The following is a 17,729-nucleotide window of genomic DNA, read 5'->3' as shown; positions in this document are numbered from 1 at the left end:
CTCTGTTTTTGGCACAATTCAATAAAAAGTGGCAGTCCTTGGACTGCCAAAGCTGAAAATGCCACCATCAATACTGCGGTGGTGTCGGAGTTGAATTCGGTGACAGGGGCGAGAATAATGAAAGAACACGTTGTGCCCGGTTTCCCAAAAACTGAGCTTGTGGTCACATCTCCGGTCTGTCTAAAAAATGCCTTGGACATGCAATAACGCAATTTATTGCTTGTTGCATAGAATGTATGTTGAGCACAGCATCTTAAAATGTCAATGCATAGAAAGCTACCTTGGTAAAGTTGTATAAATATTGCCAAGTGGTTTAAGGCATTGATCATTTAAAATAAATTACAATTAAACAGCCTGACCACACATTCGTATTGAAAAAGGCCAGGCATCCTGTGCAGATGAAGTTTACGCGCCACATTCATTTCCTCACAGAGAGGGCTACAATTAAAAACGTCCACAGAAAAAAATTTATGCATGAAGATCAAATATTCCTTTACTTTGCAGTTTTAAACAGATTGTCAAGGCGTGAAAAATAATGCCCTGACCTGATTACAAGTTCTATCAAAATAATTTGAAACATTAACACCAGGGGACCACAATTAAAAGCTAGAAGTTAGCTAAGCATCATAGGTTCTCAACATTCAGTATGAAAAGGTTTTATGCCATTTCAAGATTTCTGTACACTGCTTCACATCACAATGGTAGATTTGCTCCGCTGTGCTCGTAATCGTGACCTGTTGGCATTTGGAAATTCGTTCAGCACCTGTTCGTTAACGAAGCCAAAGCTGGAATTTCTCCATGGTCTGTATTATTTTTTTACCAATTCCCAACATTCTCAACCTGACAGCTAGCTGCCACAGAGGAAATTACAATGGCACTCGATCTGGAAGACTCATTGCTTGCCGGCACAAAAGTGCGGGTTTTGGTAATCAACCAAGCATTAATTCGGTTCAGTAAACAGCATAAACAATAATCCAGAGAAGAACACTGATCTGATAGCAAGCTGTCAGTATTAAAGTGGTGAATTTATTTTTGCCAATGCTAGCCAGACCAGCTAGGTAAACCTAAGTTATGAAAAATGAAAAGTGTTTGTAAGCAATAGATATTGAAAGAAAACCTGACAATGCGGCGGACAAGAATGCTTTACATAAAGACTGGAAAAAGGTGGGGGGGAAGCGAAACTGATGTAGCACATTAAATTTCTTTTAATGTTTCAGAAGCTGTGAACGCAGAATTCTGCTGGTATAACAATCAACCCTGTACAGGCTCTCTACACTACTCCAGCAGAAAATAGCCGAACGGTGAACATTCTTTGAACGTAAAAGACATCGATAAGAAATACTGAGAGTGTAAAAGCCAAGGGGGCCACTGCCCCAGAGTAGTCATATGAATGACTGGTTAGATGGCTCATAACAAAGCCAATCCTAAGCTTAGTCAACGCTGAGTCTTGTACAAACAACCAAAGATACTGCATACATAATTCCACTAGCATTCCGTAAAACATCCATATGCTGAAAAAAAACCTGGCCTGCTGAAACAAAAAAAAACTTTTCCAGCGACCGCTGTGTATGGTGTGCATGCAAGCACCTCAACAGCTCGCAGCAGACGACGTAGGGCGTGTATGCCCTCGTGACGTCAGCGATCAGAGGTTGCCAGACCAGCAAGCAGTTCGCAGAAGAAACGAAAAAAATTCGTTTTAAAAATATTTACGGCACAGAATCAACTGAAAATTCGGAGAATAGTAATTTAACCTGTTGGGAATTAAAGGCGATAAGCAGGGTATGCATGAAAATAGGCTGTCATGGCCCCTTTAATTTTTCGTCATCAGTCAAATCTTGATTGTGGACTGCCCAACTTTTCCTCGTCTTTTTTTTGATCAAGACCAGCCCTGCAAGATGCCTACCAGGTCTGGCTCAAGAGCACAAGGAGCTGTCGGATTTGGAAAGAACCGCTAGTGCCATCTGCCACATGCACCTGAAAGCAGTGGTTCCGAGCTGCCACGCTACTACATGGTGCAATATGATCTGCATTGCTCCACAAAACGTAACCTTCTATAATGTGTCCACAGAATATCTTGAGACACATGACCGTCAACAACCACTCTCTACTGATCCTGATGTACCCACTGTGCGACGAGGCAACCGCATTCCCATTGCATTACAGTTTGTGGTAGGTGGCGCCAGTGACACTGCCACCACATAGAGCGCTAAGGCTGCAGGGTTCGTTAATACGGCTTTTCTTCAAACTCAGCAGCAACCTTGTCAGGCCAGCAAGCCAAAGAGACAAAAATCGGCAACAATACCCAGCTCACACACACGCACGCGCTTCACATTCCAGAGCAAACTCCCTTTTTCTTTGCACAGCCATCAAAGAAGCCTCAGAGGCACACGGCCAGCGTGGCCTCCCGAGGCCACTGTGTGGCAGAGACGAAGCAGCAGGCAAGCATGACACAGTTTTGCAGCACGCTGAAGACGTTCTTGTGACTAGGAGGTGGTTGTGTGGCAACCCCGGATTTCCCTCTCTCCACAAGAGCAGTCATAACTGTAAGGAAAGCAAATGAATGTTGGGCTTTGGTGATTATACCTGCTTCGGAAAGAGTGATCGCTTTCGTCAGAAAGCTGGCAAAAAATGTCGCGCTTCCTTCCCGGCATATGTGTGTATGGCTCGGGTGTAATGGGTACATGAGCCATCGATTCTTGTAGGATTTAGATGAAATTTTCTTAGTTAGGCTTTGAATTGCTCAGAAATTAGCTTTCATTTTAAGTGCTCTTTCTCCATGCACGGACACTGACAGCGACAAATCATATCGCATGTAAACAGTCGCACAACCTGCAATGCACACTACATCAGACCAATATGTACACCCATCATCACTATAAGCCTACGACTGTCATGACTGTGGGCTATGAGGGACGCCACATCAGAACGCTCCAAATTAATTTAGACCACCTGGGGGTTCTTTAACATGCGCTGACATCACGGAGGAAACGAGCGTTTTTGTATTTCGCTGCTATCAAACCTGCAACCTTGGAATCAGCGTCCTAACAGCAAGCCAGCGGGGAAGATAATTTGCACACTTAGAATCAGGCTGCCTGTAGCTATAGCAGGCCACACGCAAAAGCTACAGTGTGAATTTTTTCTATAACACTGCGTCCCAAAACCTTCGAATGCAGGTGCACAAGAGGGTATTTCCTAGTAAACAGAAATGTAAACAGTTAACCCATTTTCGCATGCCAAAGAAACCTGTGCTTTATGAAGTCGTCACAATAGAGGACTCCAGATTAAATTTCAACCCGCTTGGGTTCTTCAACGTGCACTAAAATTCCGGTTCACGAGTGTCTTGGCATTTTGCTTTCATCAAAATGCGGCTGTCGCAGCAGGGATAGAACCCATCACCTAAGCTTCGGTGACCATATGTGAAGTGGCTTCCATACAATCCCAGGATAAACTAACAAACAAATGCCCGAATATTCTGCTCCTGCTTAAAACTATTGCCTAGACCCATGCTTCACTCTTACAAGAAGTCATCATTAGTGGGAACTGCTTGCAGTACAAGCATGGGAGCAAATGACCTTTACAAGAACAAACGCTCACTAAAAAAATTACTGCTGAACTTCTGCACGACAAAGGTGGAGCTGAAAAAGCCAGTGCTGTGTGGTGCTCTCTCCTTCCTTAGTCTCTGCTTACTGTGAAAACTCTGGAAAACGTCATTTGCTACCCAGAGGTCCTGTAGGTCGGTCACATACTAACTAGCCAACATCTCTACATAACAGAATGCTTGGAGCTTCACTACTGCTGCACTGAGACTATAGCAAGGGACTGAATCTGCAAACCCATGCTCAGCAGCACAACTCCATGGATACCATGGCAGGTGGTACCACTGCAATTGAACGGATATGCCAGAGACACACCTTGGTGGAGGCCTTGCGCCCTTTGGCCAGCTCCTGCGCCCTGCGCCTCTCCATCTCCCTGGCGATGGCCAGGCGCTCCACCTCGTAACCCATGACCAGGTCCTCCAGCTCCTGACGGTGCAGCCGGTTCAGGATGGCCTGGAAGAACTCCAGCTCCGGCAGCCGGAACAGGTTCCACTGCAGCACCGAGAAAAAAAAAAAGACGAGAAACAAACTGACTATTTCCTAAGGAGGCCTAAATGCATGGCATTTAAGGGAAATTAGAGAAACTGTTTCCGTGTAAATTACAGGGAAATTGATCCCCCGAGTATACATCCCCCATTCATGCAATGGCCTGCATTTCACGACGAAGTAGCGCGGGCCCTCCAAAACACCCATAGAGATAATGATTAAAAGTCTCGATTGCGCGACACAACATTACACGCGCCTCGCTTAATTAATTTGCATGATGATCAGCGAGAACCGTTCAGGATGAGAAAGGTTTGTGGAGCACTTTGTCAGATGGCGCACTACTGGCAGATGTCAAGACGCAAACCTCCAGTCCTGAATAACATCACTCGCTTCGCTCGTTGCGGTCAATAGGCTTAAACAACCAAATGTTACCTTCAACTTGTGGTCAGACTCCGGGGGTGCCCTTGAGTAGATGTACAACCACTTGGGGATCTCTGTTGAAAGGAACAGACGCGGAACGCACATGCAATCAGCGGCCATCAAAAAATATGCGTTCGGCAATGTGCTCCCCACAACATAACTTCCCGCTTTGTGCTTTTTTTTTCATCACGTGCAGATACATGAAAAGAAAAATGTTATGTGAGCAGAAACAAGATTACTAAACTATATTTTCTAAAGAACGACATGGCCCTTGTGAACAGACTGAGCTGGAATGAGCTTTGTTGCCCAATAATTAACCAAAAAGGCTGTTGGCCAACCCCAGCACCGAGGAAAGGTCTAGTGCATGAAATGCTTCCTCTGTGAGAGAAGCATTGCCAGACATGCTGGCGAGAGACAGCTGCTATGGTAACCATTCGCTGACATCCAACTGAGAATGAAAACGCACTGTATGCGGTCAGGTAGGCTTCACAAGACCCATCTCCAGAGATAACTCAGTGCCACCATACAGGCAACAAAAATGCAAACAGTATTCAACAAATAAAAAAATGCCTTCATCTGCCGGCAGTCCTGAAAAAACTGAGCAAGTTCACAATGGATGAATAGATTTTATTGCCCTTTGGATTTGGGTTGTGAAGTGTGCCACAGTGCTAAGTACTATGCTGTTTTATTTATTTCGCGCTTTTTAATCTTTTGAGTTAGATTCTAGCTTTTTTCGATTCTAAGCTATTTTATTTGTAGTGGTAGAACATGTGAAGAAAAGTAATGTCTGAACAAACTATTTTATTGCTATGTTCTAAGCTATGATCTCTGCGACGGTTTGCGATAAGGCTGTGACAAAGCCTGCGGCAATGGCACCACCTGTAGCAAAGGTGGTAAAACACTGGTTGAAAGCGAGAGGGAACACCGTAACCATTTCGTTATTTCAAGAACAGCTCGCCTCGATAGCTTGAAAGCACAATGACAATGCATCATGCCATTTCCCATTGACAGTGCAGGCAACTATAGTAAACAAAAATCGCACATTCGGTACAGCCCACCAGTAAATTCCAATGCTGAGTCAGATTACAATGATGATACATCAGCAGCAATGGACAAGCATTTGTTCCAGTTTCCACCATATTAAAGGGACACTGAGGAGAAATTGAAGTTGGCTTGTATCGATAGAATAGCAGCTCCTGATCACTAAAACGCCACTCTTACTGAAAACAAAGCTCTTGTAATGTAGAAAATAGTAAGAACTAAAAAACAGGTGTCGCCGCCACAAGCCAATCTCGCAAGTACAAGCGTGACGACTTCCTAGGACAAGAGGCGCCACCTAGGAGGAATTTTCCTTACTTCATGGAAGCCACGAATCTCTGAGGCTGGCAAAGGAAGGGTGCGCACCGCACCGCTAGCTGTCAGAAATCACGGAGTCTGCGTTTCATCACATATCACGTCACTCCGTTCTGAGACGTCATAAGAGTTGCCGTGGCGTCATAAGAGTTCCCTGAGTTTGAATCAGAGCGGTGGGAAAAACTTTTTCATTTTCGTATCCAAATTTCTTTGAAATAAATGCATCTTTCGCGCCCGGACAAGCGGCAACAAAGCCATGAAATGCCGAACTATCAGATTTTGCTAACAAAAAAAAAATGATAGAGTTCTCCTCAGTGTCCCTTTAAGTAACTGCTGTCAGGTTCACTGATGCCCAAGTACTTCTAGCGCAACGGGATCGCACAGCGGGCTGGTAGATGTCCTTCCATGGTGAAGAAACGAGCACAAAATAACCATGTTTCTAGTGCATACAAACATGGTTGAAACGCGAGGCATGAAGAAGAAATGGTGGCACCACTTGCCTTCGGTGAGGTAAGGGTTGGCAGGCACGAGCACGCTGTGCTGGTGGAAGTTGGTGTGGCGTGGAGGTGGCGGGTGGCCCGGAGAGCTTCCGCTCTGGCCATACTGGGTGGCACATGGGTGTTCGTACTGTGCTTGCTTGGTGATGTGGCTGCACATGGCACAGACCAATTCTGGTGTTAGGGAGCGATTTCAGCAGCTCAAAAAAGCAAGTCCTACATGGGCTTGTCTTCTTTTGCGTCTGCTGAGTAGGTACGGTGGGTTCAATTAAGCTGGAAAGCTCGTAAAAAACGTGGAACTGCTTAAACCATGGTCTGAATGCAAAGCTTCCCTGTGATAGGCCAGCGAGGTTCACTGGCCCACAGAATTTTTGCACTGTATATTTTGTGGATAGTGTTCACCTGAACACTATCAGAATTCCACAATTTTTTTTTTTGCCAATATTTAAAGGGTAAAAGATTAAACTGAGAAAAAAAATTAACATTCTTGTTAGGATGGACATCTTTGAGCAAAAAAATGCACTGCAGCTTGGGAAAGATCTCATTTTCTGCAGTACACAAATAGACTTGGAGAATTTAAAACTGGTGCGAGAGGTATTATTCCAACACCCAATGCGGAATTTGTCTATGACATAAGCAACTAACACCCAACATACTGACTTTCTATTCTGAGCTACCACCGCTTGGAACTTTCTTGCTAGCTTAGTTTTGACAGCTTTGGCTACAACCAAGTTCACCTTGGTTTCATTACCGACTGCACCTAGAAACCTGCGAAACATCAGCTAAAACTTTGTGTTTAAAAATAAAAACAATCAGCTGCAAATTTATGTCTACAGGCTACACTGTGGCTATCACGGGTACCTTAGTGAATGGCTCCGAGTTATTCCTAACCGCATGAGTATTTTTAATAAACACAGAAATCTCAGTATGCTCAGCACTAAACACACATGGCAAGTGCAAGTCAATCAGGAGTTGCTTGTTAACTCAAAGCCACAAAAACCAAGAAAAATTTCAACAAAAAATGGAGTTTTGAGACAATCGATACCCTGAAATTTTTAAGTGCCTCGACTGTGCACTGTAGAAGTTTAAGCTTTCTAACCAGAAGTTTTAATATGCAATGCAAAGTCTGCAACACAAGTTGAGCTCTCAGCTATGACAAAAGGTGTCCTGTAAGCAGCATGACAGCACAAGAAATATAACAGACAAAGAAAAGATAACCAACTTTCATCACAATAGCCCCTCAAAATGAGCAGTGGAAAACACATCGTACCAAGTGGAGTTTATTGCGAGACAAACTTTCAACTTGACTGATATTTCGGGGCATGAGAGTTCAAGTTAATGAGTGTTTGCTATAAAAAGAAGCCCAACAATGGCACAAGACATGCAGACTCTCACTTGACATAGTAGACACCGTGGTCGGGTGAATCGACACGCTCCCAGCCGGTGGGCAGCCCCTCCTTCTCGTACGGGTGGCTCCAGTGGGTGGTCTTGGTGTTGTGGTCGATGTAGTAGCGCCGGCCGCGCATGGTGTAATCCACTGTCCACCCAGGTGGCAGGGGTAGCTCTTCAGCACTTTTGGCCGCCAGACGCGACTGCGAACCTCCACCACCTCCACCACCGCTGTTCGAGAACCTGCCGAAAGTTGACAACATCAGCACTTGCCAGTGCAAGACAAAACCGGGACAAATTGAGCATCGTTGCACCAGGCTGCTAGATGCTTGTACCCATCAGAAAAACCAATGGCTTCCTTGCAGTACCAGAATTCAAACCCATTACCTCCATCCAACTGGCCATCCTGGTCAGCTCAGTCTGCAAATCGATGTCGAGGAAGAGGTTTCGAGCTTATCTTAGAACAGGACTAATTTTTCATTTACAGCAAGGATCTTAACAGGAAAGCATTACATGTCCCATTAGTAGCATAAAGCCGCCGTCCGGCGTCTCTGGCACAAAATTCAGAGGATATCAGAACATCTTTTTGACATGGCATTAAATTTCATTGCAGTGTCGCGTCATCGTGGCCAACGCATCTGTGCGTGACCACCATGCATTGCTTGAGCACATGGATCACGATTTTCGCCCACCAGGGTCTGACCTTTCGCAGTGCCTGCATCATCGTTCTATATCAACACGAGTAGACTGCTGTGCACCGGGACTGCAGGTGGCGACACAGTGCAATCAAGCTATAAATGGGAATTGCACTGGCTTCACAGTCACTCAGCATGGTAGCATCGTACTCATGCGAAACACTAATCTGTTTTTCTACCTTGTGCAGTTCTACATATAATGCTTTCGCATTTTCACGCGTGAACATCTTAGGTGTTGCTACCGAATTTTTTTTTTCACTGTATGGCTGTGCTTAGGTGGATGTTAATGGCAATTTCTGCCAATTGAAGCCAACTCCACCTACTCCACCTTGCACGATTTCTGTGCAATCATGTCCAGCCCTGCTTTGTCATGTGAGTTTCCTTCAAAACCCGTTTCCAAGCTCACACATCCAACGTGGTCCCTTGGAACTGCCATCTTGGGACAGGTGACGTCACATGCCAACTAGCACTGCCTGCATGACACACCTGCTCTTACACCCCCCTTCCCCAAGCACAAGAAAAAAAATAGAGCTGAAGGAGCTTGGCAAGTCAGCTACAAGCATTGTGCAGCCCAAACTTCAACGGTCAACAGTCTTTTTTACAACTGACGCCATCTTTCTTTGCGAAGCCCGAGAGCGCCCATACCTCTGCAAGGAGGAGTTGCTGCCCCCAGAAGAGACGTTCTGCGGAGCCAGGGAGAGGAGTTGGGGGTGGCTGCTGGTTGCGGGAGAGGCAGTTGTGGCAGCACCAAGATGGCTACTCGACATGGGCAGGGCCGCAGCATTTGTGATGGCCGCTGCAGTGGGCAGCAGTTGGCTGGAGCTGAAGATGCCGGGGGTGTACGACACCGCTGCGGACACCGATGATGAGGAAGGAAGTTGGTGTTGGCCGCCCATGCTGCCGCCACCTCCCATGGGGCTGGACCCACTGGCATTCACTGGATGAGAGAAAAAAAGAAAAATTTAGTGCTTGGTTCAGTTTGCTTCACTCGCCACAATACATAAATGTCTGGCAGATTTTTGAAAAATGATTGTGACTCACTTAAGTTAATGAACCAGGTACAGGACAGCAGCTACTGTGGGGCTGGTCAGTAATTGCCATGTTTGTTAAGCATCTATACAAATTGAAGCACATAGAATAAATTACCACTGTTATCTGGATACAGAACAGTGCCAACCATGTTAAAGGGACACTGAGGACAGGTACATCAAATTTTCCTTGGTGAAAATTGCTGTTTCTGGCTTTGATGTTCCCTTGGCAACGAAAGACACTTATTTCCAAGAAATTTATATTTGAAATGTATTCTTTTTTCTGCCACTCTGGCTCAAAACATGTGGCACTGACGATGATGTTGAGAGATTTAACTCTGCGATTGCCGGCTGGAGGTGGAAGGCAGGGCGGTTCAGTCAAAGATATGTAAAAAAAATTATTTGATGCCATCGCAGTCTGGCTTGTGAAAATAGCCGTTGGGCAGCAATACACATCTGTATTTCATTTTTTGCGCTTATCTAGTTTCTAAAAGCTTTTTTCCACTGAAAGCAGCTTCTTCATGATCGGAATGTGTATTGATCAATACAGACCAAATTAGATTTGTTGCCAGCGTCCAATGGCGGATGTCACGAAATCTGGTGGTACCATTACTTGCAGCTGATACTGTGAAACAGCCCACTACTGGAGCCAGCGAAAGCACTAACCAGCAAGTAACAGGGGCAAATAGCACAGGTAGAGACACTGCAATTATACTGTCCGATAGTACCACTAACAACGATTCCTAGAAAACGGAGGAAAAAGCAACTGTAACCATCCCCACAACCTGCACAACAATGCGAGACAGTACAGCTTGCTGCTTCGAGAACAACATTGTTCCCATTTTTCAATGCAATGTAATAGGGCTCGAAACCATCTCAAAGTACAACTGCTGCTTCAAAACCTGCAGTCTTCAGTCGGAGAGACCAAGTCAAGTCTGGTGCACTGTGAGCGGCAACCCCAAGTGCCGCCACACTGTGTTTAACACCATAAGTCAGCTTGCTGCCTCTTTTCGCCTGCGCCTGCAGTGATGCATTCTAAATGCACTTGGCTCTGTAACAGCTCGAAATTTTGAAAAATGTAGGGCCAATTACCTATGTCAGCATGTATCAGTGAGTGAGATTCCATGTCCTTGTTTGACTGCAACAAATATAATTACTGTCACACAGGCAGTGCATTAAATAAATCAGAGTAACGTAATATGACAGAAAAATGAAAAAGACCTCAGTAAATGTGATGGACAGTCTTCCCTGCCCTTAAGAGAGGCATCCTTGATTTATGAAGGCACAATGACGGGCCAGAGCAGGGGCAATTTTGTGATGATTCTGTTCCAAATTCATTCTTACGCTCAGGTGTTCTTAAACTGGATTCCTCTAAGCCAATGCGTTCGTTAGAAAGCTTTGCGTGTTTGCCAAGCACTTAAATATATACCGTATAATCTCGTGTAAGAGCCCCACCTGTGTGTGGGCCACACCCCTACTTTTTAACTGGATAGTTGAGAAAATTGCATATTTTTTTTAATTCGTTTATCGGCTGCACCTACAAAATGCACTCCCAAATTAAAAATAAAGTGCGGCCCTTACATGAGTTTATATGATAGATGGCCAAGTCCCCACTTTTCTTTTACCCTTTTATTTCGGCCCTGGGCATATTGTAATTGCTTATAGCAGAATGTTTCACTATACAGCCAGCCATATTACTTGAAATGGGGCATTTTTTGATGGGCCATGCTTTGTATGCTCTTTCTTCATGCATTCCAGGCAGGAAAAGATGGAAGTCAGGACCTATGGAGTTCCTCATCGGCAGCTTTTGAAAGCCATTGGGGTCATGACCGATAGGTTAGCAAGCGACGTCCATTGCTAGCTCTAGTATCGCAGGTAGCGAGCACTGATGGCAAGTAAGCAAAAGAATGAACCGCAAGAAGAATTGTTGTGAAGCGGGGCCTCTGTCTTTTTTTTAGGCACCACTGGTGCTACAGAGCAGCTCACCTGACACCCTGGTGATGTGTGGTGGACCCGGACTGTGCAGGGGGTGGTGGTCGGTGGGGGTGGCGCCGTGAAGGGGTGCGTGAGCCTGCTGTGCGTATTGCTGCCGTTTCTGCTGGTGGTACAGCTGGATCTGGTAGTTCTCCTCCATCTGGTGGTAGTAGTTGTCCTGGAGCGCTGAATCCAGGGCAGAGCGGTCCTCTTGCACACCTCCTGCCCCTCCAATGACCATTGATGATGGCAGTGGCTGCTGCTGTTGGTGCTGAGACTCTGCAAGCACCAGAGGCATAAAAAAAAAAAGAATTAATTAGTTAATTAAAATGGTAAACGTCCTTATACACTGTCTGAACATGTTTGAGCACTGTGGCACAAGAAGCGCTCGTCCAGCAAGTTCGTCGAGCAGCCGTGGCCAGCAGAGTCCTAGAATGAGGAAGCCACCCATTTGCCCACTCGAACGAAATCAATAATCTCATTGTTCCTAATAAATGTCTCTCCTCCTCCTCCCGAGCGTTGTGGATAGGCTAATGACCCAAGTCAGCAAATCAGGCAATCAGCAAACATGCAAGCAGAGAGAAAACTTTGTGCTATGAGATACATAGAATTCCACCACACATGTTTGAACTAAATGTGATGGCGACTATACAGTGCAATGTGACAGGTCAGACAGCTCCCAAGGTGTTTTTATATCCTTTAAAACGACCTGTACGTACAAAGAGAAATTGTTCAGGTCTGACAATATCTTTTACAAAGCAAAGGCTGTTATCCACAAATGAGGAACTGCAGCTTGCCTTCAAAGAAGGGCCCCGAAGAGCCCTTGTGAGGGTGCACCGATGACTCATGGGCGAAAGATGGTCGAGGGGAGACGTAGGGATTAGCATAGATGTGCGACGCATGTGCCGGCAGCGCCGTCTGGGGAGACACGAGCATCACCTGCTGGGGCACCAACTGAGGAACCGTGGCGATGGGTCTCGCTGCGGCCACACTCACATTCACGCCCCTGCACGAAAGGAGAGACTGCAGTGTAAGGGATAAACCTCGCAATTTCGAATTCACAGCTCCAAGTGCCACAGTCTGTATACAGTGGTTGAGAAATGGTGTCAAAGCACTGCAGCACTAGCTCTACATGGGTCTGTTTGTAATGTCAGTGAATCCACTGTTGTTATATGTCATAAGGGAAATCTAAGTTTACCCGCTGACTGATAAGACTTATCCAAGTTAGGCAAGAGAGCGGTGCTTTAAAGTAGAGAGTTCTCAATCTTTTTATCCTCGGGGAACCCAAATGGTTTTCAAAAGGTGCCAAGGAACCCTGCATGTCTTGGCTTGCCTCCATTTATGCCAGACAGGCATGCGAACAGCAGCATGCAGACACATGGCAGCTTAAGAAATACCTAAATTCAATTAATTATGACTGGCTGTACTGTGCAATAATCTGTTGAGAGGAATTAATTACAGTAGAATAAACCCCAAAATCAAATGGGTAAAAAGGAAAGAAGGGTGTTGTTGCAAATGGGTCGCAAGCCCCAAGGGTAGCGTTGGCCTGGCGGCCTGGGGCACAGCTGGAAACATCCGAAGGTCCTGGCAAAGGATGAGTCGACTGCCAACAGAACAACTTGTTTATTCTAGCATCGCAAAAGAGCAGCCGGTCAGGGCGACCACGTTACTCGACGGAAGAAATCGAAGCCTCCTCTTGGCGTCCGGGGCAGCTGCCTTTATACCCTCGTAGTCGAGGGCAAGAAGGAACGGCTCGGGATGAGGCGCACGAGACGGCGACGCACGGACACGTTGAGACGTGACGTGAAGCGTCCGCCGGACCGGTGCTGGTCAGACCTCCTTGCCTCCCAGCTGGGGAGCTCCTCTCCCCAGCTGCCGTGCTTTGACAAGCGTGGGCACCAACATGCACACACACACATGCACACGCACACACACGCACATGAAGACACGTGGCATTGAAACCTGCCTGGACGCGCTTGGCGGGAGGCGTTGCGGCAGCACTGAACGGGCCCAAAATGACCGCCAGTTTGAACGAAGCCCCAGCGTCCGTTGCATCCGCGCCGGCTATACCGCGCGTCGTAGGCGAAACGTAACAGTGTTGAGACATGCACAAATTTTGGCGTTTGGAGAACCACCACTTCAAAAAAATGTTTCCATATCTGGTCATGTGATCCAACTCCCTGAAATTGGCACTGCCATGAGTTTCCAGTCTGCTAGGCTGTATCTTGCTCCTTAAAACATTGATTTTATTTATTAATTTATTTAAAATAAATAATTTCAAAGGATATGCAGAGCCTTCATTTTATTCTGTGTTAGTCACCAGCCTGATAAGTGGTCGTAGGTTAGCCCAGTGCAACTCGTGAACCTTGCGTTGCACACAGAAAAGGGCCAGTTACAGTTCTTGTACTAAGGTCACACAAGGAAACTAAGTTTAGATCCTACTGCGCTTGCAGTGCAATGCCTTGCATGAATCATTTGTTACCTTATTCCATTCACCAAGAGCACTTAATTAAACATCTTTCCTTTCGAGGCCATTGTGGAATGATGTAAACTCAACCGACGGGATCTTTGATGGCACCAATTCTTTCAGCTGCTTTCAGAAAGGTGGGTAGCTATTTGTGCAATTTAATCTCAAAAAGCAGTACCTGCTGCTTGCCTGCCATTTTGTTTGTTTTATGTGCCTGACAGTCAATCTTTGATGTTTCTTTTGCGATTTTCTGCCCTACAGCTGTATAATGACACTCATTATATCGCGAAGAAAAAAATAACAGCTTATACATGTACCTTGACACTTAGTAGAGAACTTTACAGAAGAGAACTGTCACTTGCAACTCTGCAACCAAGTGTTAACCAACTACTACATACTGCTACTGAGAAGCACCAAGACAAGCAGTGACACAAAAGTGACCACTTTGCATGCCACCTGCAGTAAAAATGAAATAAAAACAGTCAACTCCTACTTACCACTGGAGATTAACAAGACACAAAAGGAACTGCTGTTTTAAACAGTACGATTAACTCCTAAATAAACTACCACAAGATTCACAACACTTTCTGAACATCCAGTGCCAACATATGCACAGTGGTGCATTACATTCTGAAGGAATTGAAAAAGATAATTCTCATAAACTGTTAAGCAGTAACATGTGCTGATGATGATTCGGCCCATGCCTGAAAGACGCGGCCCCGGCTGCAGCGTCAACAGTTATGCATGTTCTAGATAACACCGGAAAACCACCATGGACTACAGGTACTGGAAAATTCGCTGCTTGTTATTCTGGCAGCATTAGGCTACAAATGCTATGACGGCGCAGAAGAAAAAGAATAACAAATAAGGGCCCGGCCTGGACCAGCATTAGGAGTGGTGTGTGAAAAAAAGTTAGCAATACTTGCAAAGCTATTCTAGTGACTTGTTTACTGTGCCAAAGTCCCCAGTACATTATATCATTGCACAGCTGCCCTCAACAGTCATACGACTAACTGCTAAGTGAAATGCAGTATGGGTAATGCGAACGTTCAGAACAATCAGTCCCTAGACAGACAGACCAGTGCATTGAATATAATGAATTAAAGCCTCACCCAACTGTGCTAGCTACTGCGTGCTCAACACACACCAATATGGCTTACCCTAGTGTCAGAACATTATAGGTTCCAAGACAGGCATACTAGTGTGCTGACTAGAGCAAAGCAATGCCTCACCCAACCGTGCTAGTTGCCGCATGCCTGGATTTTGGCGACGAGCTGGCAGAGCTTTGTTCAGGGACACCCAGTGATGCACCACCTCCAGATGATGTCGATGCTGAGCTCAGATGCGAATGCTGCACAGGGATGGGTGATGCAGACCTAAGGAAGGGTCCCAGCGGGGCACCATGCTCCTTAGAGTTCCCCGCGTGCGGCACCGAGAGGCTCTGCAGGCAGGCACGGTTCTGACAAGCACGAGCACATTTCTGGGCCAGGCTTGCGGGCTCTGACGCAGATTGCTCTTGAGCCTCCTCTGACGACCGCTGGTTCTGGCGGTGATTCGCGGTGGTCCAAGTGTTCACCACTGAAATGGCAGTGCACATGGTGACAAACAGTGTGTCGAGGAATGCAACAAAGAAATGGCGATGAACACCTTTGTCAGCCCTTTTCCCACATCCCTTTATCCTACCCCATCACAGTGCCTAACTTCTTATACACTAGGATAGCTTCTGTTGCCTTAATTAAGGTGAAGAACCAGCACTGGCTGGTTCTGTTGTGCAAGAGGTGTCAAGATCTGAGTTGATACATTGCCGAAATAGAAGATAAAGGATAACCATGCAGTGTAATGATTAGCCAAGCGTTGACAGTGTTCCACAATGCTTCTCCATTTCCCTTCCAGCGTGCAAGGCAATGTTGAGATTTGAAGAAAGACTTGAGCTACAAATGAATAACAGCTCATGAAAAATTTGGAGCACCTTTAATGGCAAAAAAAAAAAAAGATATGCAGTCAGCAGCAAGGAAGGAAGATGCAGAGAACAGCCAAACATGGAACTGTGCATTGCACAGCTTTCAGTAAGGTCAAAGGCTTATGCGGTTAGCACTGTTTAACTTACAGCATGTAGGTCAACTTCGAGAAAAAGTTATTCCAAGTTACTGACGGTGCCATCGAGATAAGCAACTTTTCCCTCCCCCGTGCTGTTAGTAAGCGGGAGGAATACCCGTGCTAGCTCTCCAGCAGCAAAAGAAAAAAGTAGGCGTTTCGAGAGCCATCCAGTAAGTGAAACGGACTTATTTCGACTGACCTGGTACGTGCGGTGGTGTTTCCTTTTTGACGTACTTCCCTGCCACTCCATCTCGAAGATATTTGAGGTCTTTTTTCTTCGATAACATCAGACTACCGCCTGGTCATTGTAGAAAGACCGCCTCAACTCCTGTCGTAAAGACGCGACAAAGTCACACATGAATCGAAGGCGAGCTGTTCCGATAACGATAATGGCCAGCTACGCCAAGAGCTCACCGTAGCAAAAGGAATGCTGCGTCTAAAACGAATCTTTTAATGACAGCCTTCGTAATATTACCGTCTGTGCGACGCGAAGCAGAAAGTTTTCCCAAGGGTTCAAGTGAAATGCAAGGCTGCCTATCTCGGCACTATCCAACTTTGACTATCTCAAGTCGAAAGTAGCAGGATCTAGACAACGTGTGGTACAGATTTGGAGCACTTCGCACATTCCTAACAGCGACCTCCACGACCGCCACTACGAAGTGAACATTTCGTACGCGGCGGTACAATATTGCGAAGTCATTTGGGAAATTTCAAGACCACAGAGTCATGCAAAGGAGCATACCATTTTGGCTGCGGTCACTACAGTTTTCACCTTTGAGTTGGGCGACCTGTTTACTCTCAGTTATCGTCTCTGCAGTGTCGAATGCCAGTGCTTGTCACGGCCCAAGCAAGCATGATTAGTGATGCGACGCGAGATATATTTGGCTTGAAAGATTAGCTAAAGTTCGCACAAGTGAGCCGGAGTAGACGAAGACGTGCCGCTACCAGAAGCTGCAAAAGTAACTGCCACTGCTGCTGTCGCCATCTGTATTTGTGTCAGAAAAGCATACGCCTTCTCTCGTTGACGTTGCTTCTGCCGCTGGTAAGAGGAGTTTGTTTTGACGGTGTTCGTGTAAAGCGGCCCAAGAATGAAGCGTTTAGTTCCTTCTTGACTGTGCCTACTGCTGCAATCCGGTGTGTCAGCTCAGTGCAGCTACATCCGTTCAAGTGTTCCTTCTCTTTCGTGGCCAAGACGACTGCACAGGTCGCCCGTACCACCGTAGATCGGTGCAAGCGCCGGCGGTCTTGACAAAAACCACGTAAGTGGCGAAAGCCATCCAGTCGTGCTCCTGCTTTTTAAACGTGACTCACGCAATTGTCCCCCACTTTTTCGCCGCTTGTTGTCACTATGAACTGGTGGGAGAGTCCAGTTACTGAACTTTTCGCGCTTGGAGCTCACCAGCGACTGATATACATCGTCATTGTCACAGCTAGCTACCGAAGCTCGGATATGTGCATGCCTGGGAGGCTACGCGCGTGCTTTGACGCTTATGTCAGATGTGATAAGAGGACAGCTATTCACTAAGATAACAGTATAGTTCGAGTAACCCACCTGTGTGTGATGTGCTTGACACTTACGGCCGCCCCCTTAAGAGCGTAACGACGTTGGTGTGCTAACTGCAGATACTATTCATGCCAGCTAAGCCCGAATGCATGTTTAGAACTGACGGAAGAACTGGGGCAATAACTCGTGCTCTTATCGTCAGGTCGATCAACCTCGTGCATTG

The 17,729-nt window shown here is 46.1% G+C and overlaps 2 protein-coding genes across 9 annotated transcripts in view; one reads left to right on the top strand and one right to left on the bottom strand.

Moving 5' to 3' along the window:
* Positions 1 to 377: 377 nt before the first annotated feature.
* On the bottom strand, positions 378 to 17,677 carry LOC144133436 (uncharacterized). 4 transcript variants are annotated; one of them, XM_077666537.1, is made up of 11 exons: positions 17,555 to 17,677; positions 16,202 to 16,330; positions 15,138 to 15,483; positions 12,236 to 12,444; positions 11,451 to 11,717; positions 9,082 to 9,373; positions 7,748 to 7,984; positions 6,356 to 6,504; positions 4,515 to 4,576; positions 3,912 to 4,088; positions 378 to 2,541 (listed from the first exon to the last, which is right to left on the bottom strand). In XM_077666537.1, exons 2-11 carry the CDS (start codon positions 16,287 to 16,289, stop codon positions 2,536 to 2,538), a joined length of 1,833 nt encoding a protein of 610 aa, XP_077522663.1. In that variant the 5' UTR covers positions 16,290 to 16,330; positions 17,555 to 17,677; the 3' UTR covers positions 378 to 2,535. The 4 variants fall into 4 exon arrangements, with proteins under 4 accessions (XP_077522663.1, XP_077522660.1, XP_077522661.1 ...); XM_077666534.1 differs by lacking the exon at positions 17,555 to 17,677 and adding an exon at positions 16,745 to 16,995; XM_077666535.1 differs by lacking the exon at positions 17,555 to 17,677 and adding an exon at positions 16,417 to 16,982.
* LOC144133435 (tectonin beta-propeller repeat-containing protein 2) overlaps positions 17,026 to 17,729 on the top strand; it is a 34,817-nt gene continuing 34,113 nt past the window's right edge. The window contains exon 1 of one of the 5 annotated variants that reach the window (XM_077666529.1): positions 17,026 to 17,261. The gene's annotated coding sequence lies outside the window, so the exon portion shown is untranslated. Of the gene's footprint in view, positions 17,262 to 17,588; positions 17,709 to 17,729 lie in introns of those variants that run through there. The other 4 variants (XM_077666528.1, XM_077666533.1, XM_077666531.1 and 1 more) reach the window with 4 other exon arrangements.

This window comes from Amblyomma americanum, chromosome 5, assembly GCF_052857255.1.
Source record: "Amblyomma americanum isolate KBUSLIRL-KWMA chromosome 5, ASM5285725v1, whole genome shotgun sequence".
NCBI lineage: Eukaryota > Metazoa > Arthropoda > Arachnida > Ixodida > Ixodidae > Amblyomma > Amblyomma americanum.
This window is presented reverse-complemented; position numbering and strand designations above follow the sequence as displayed.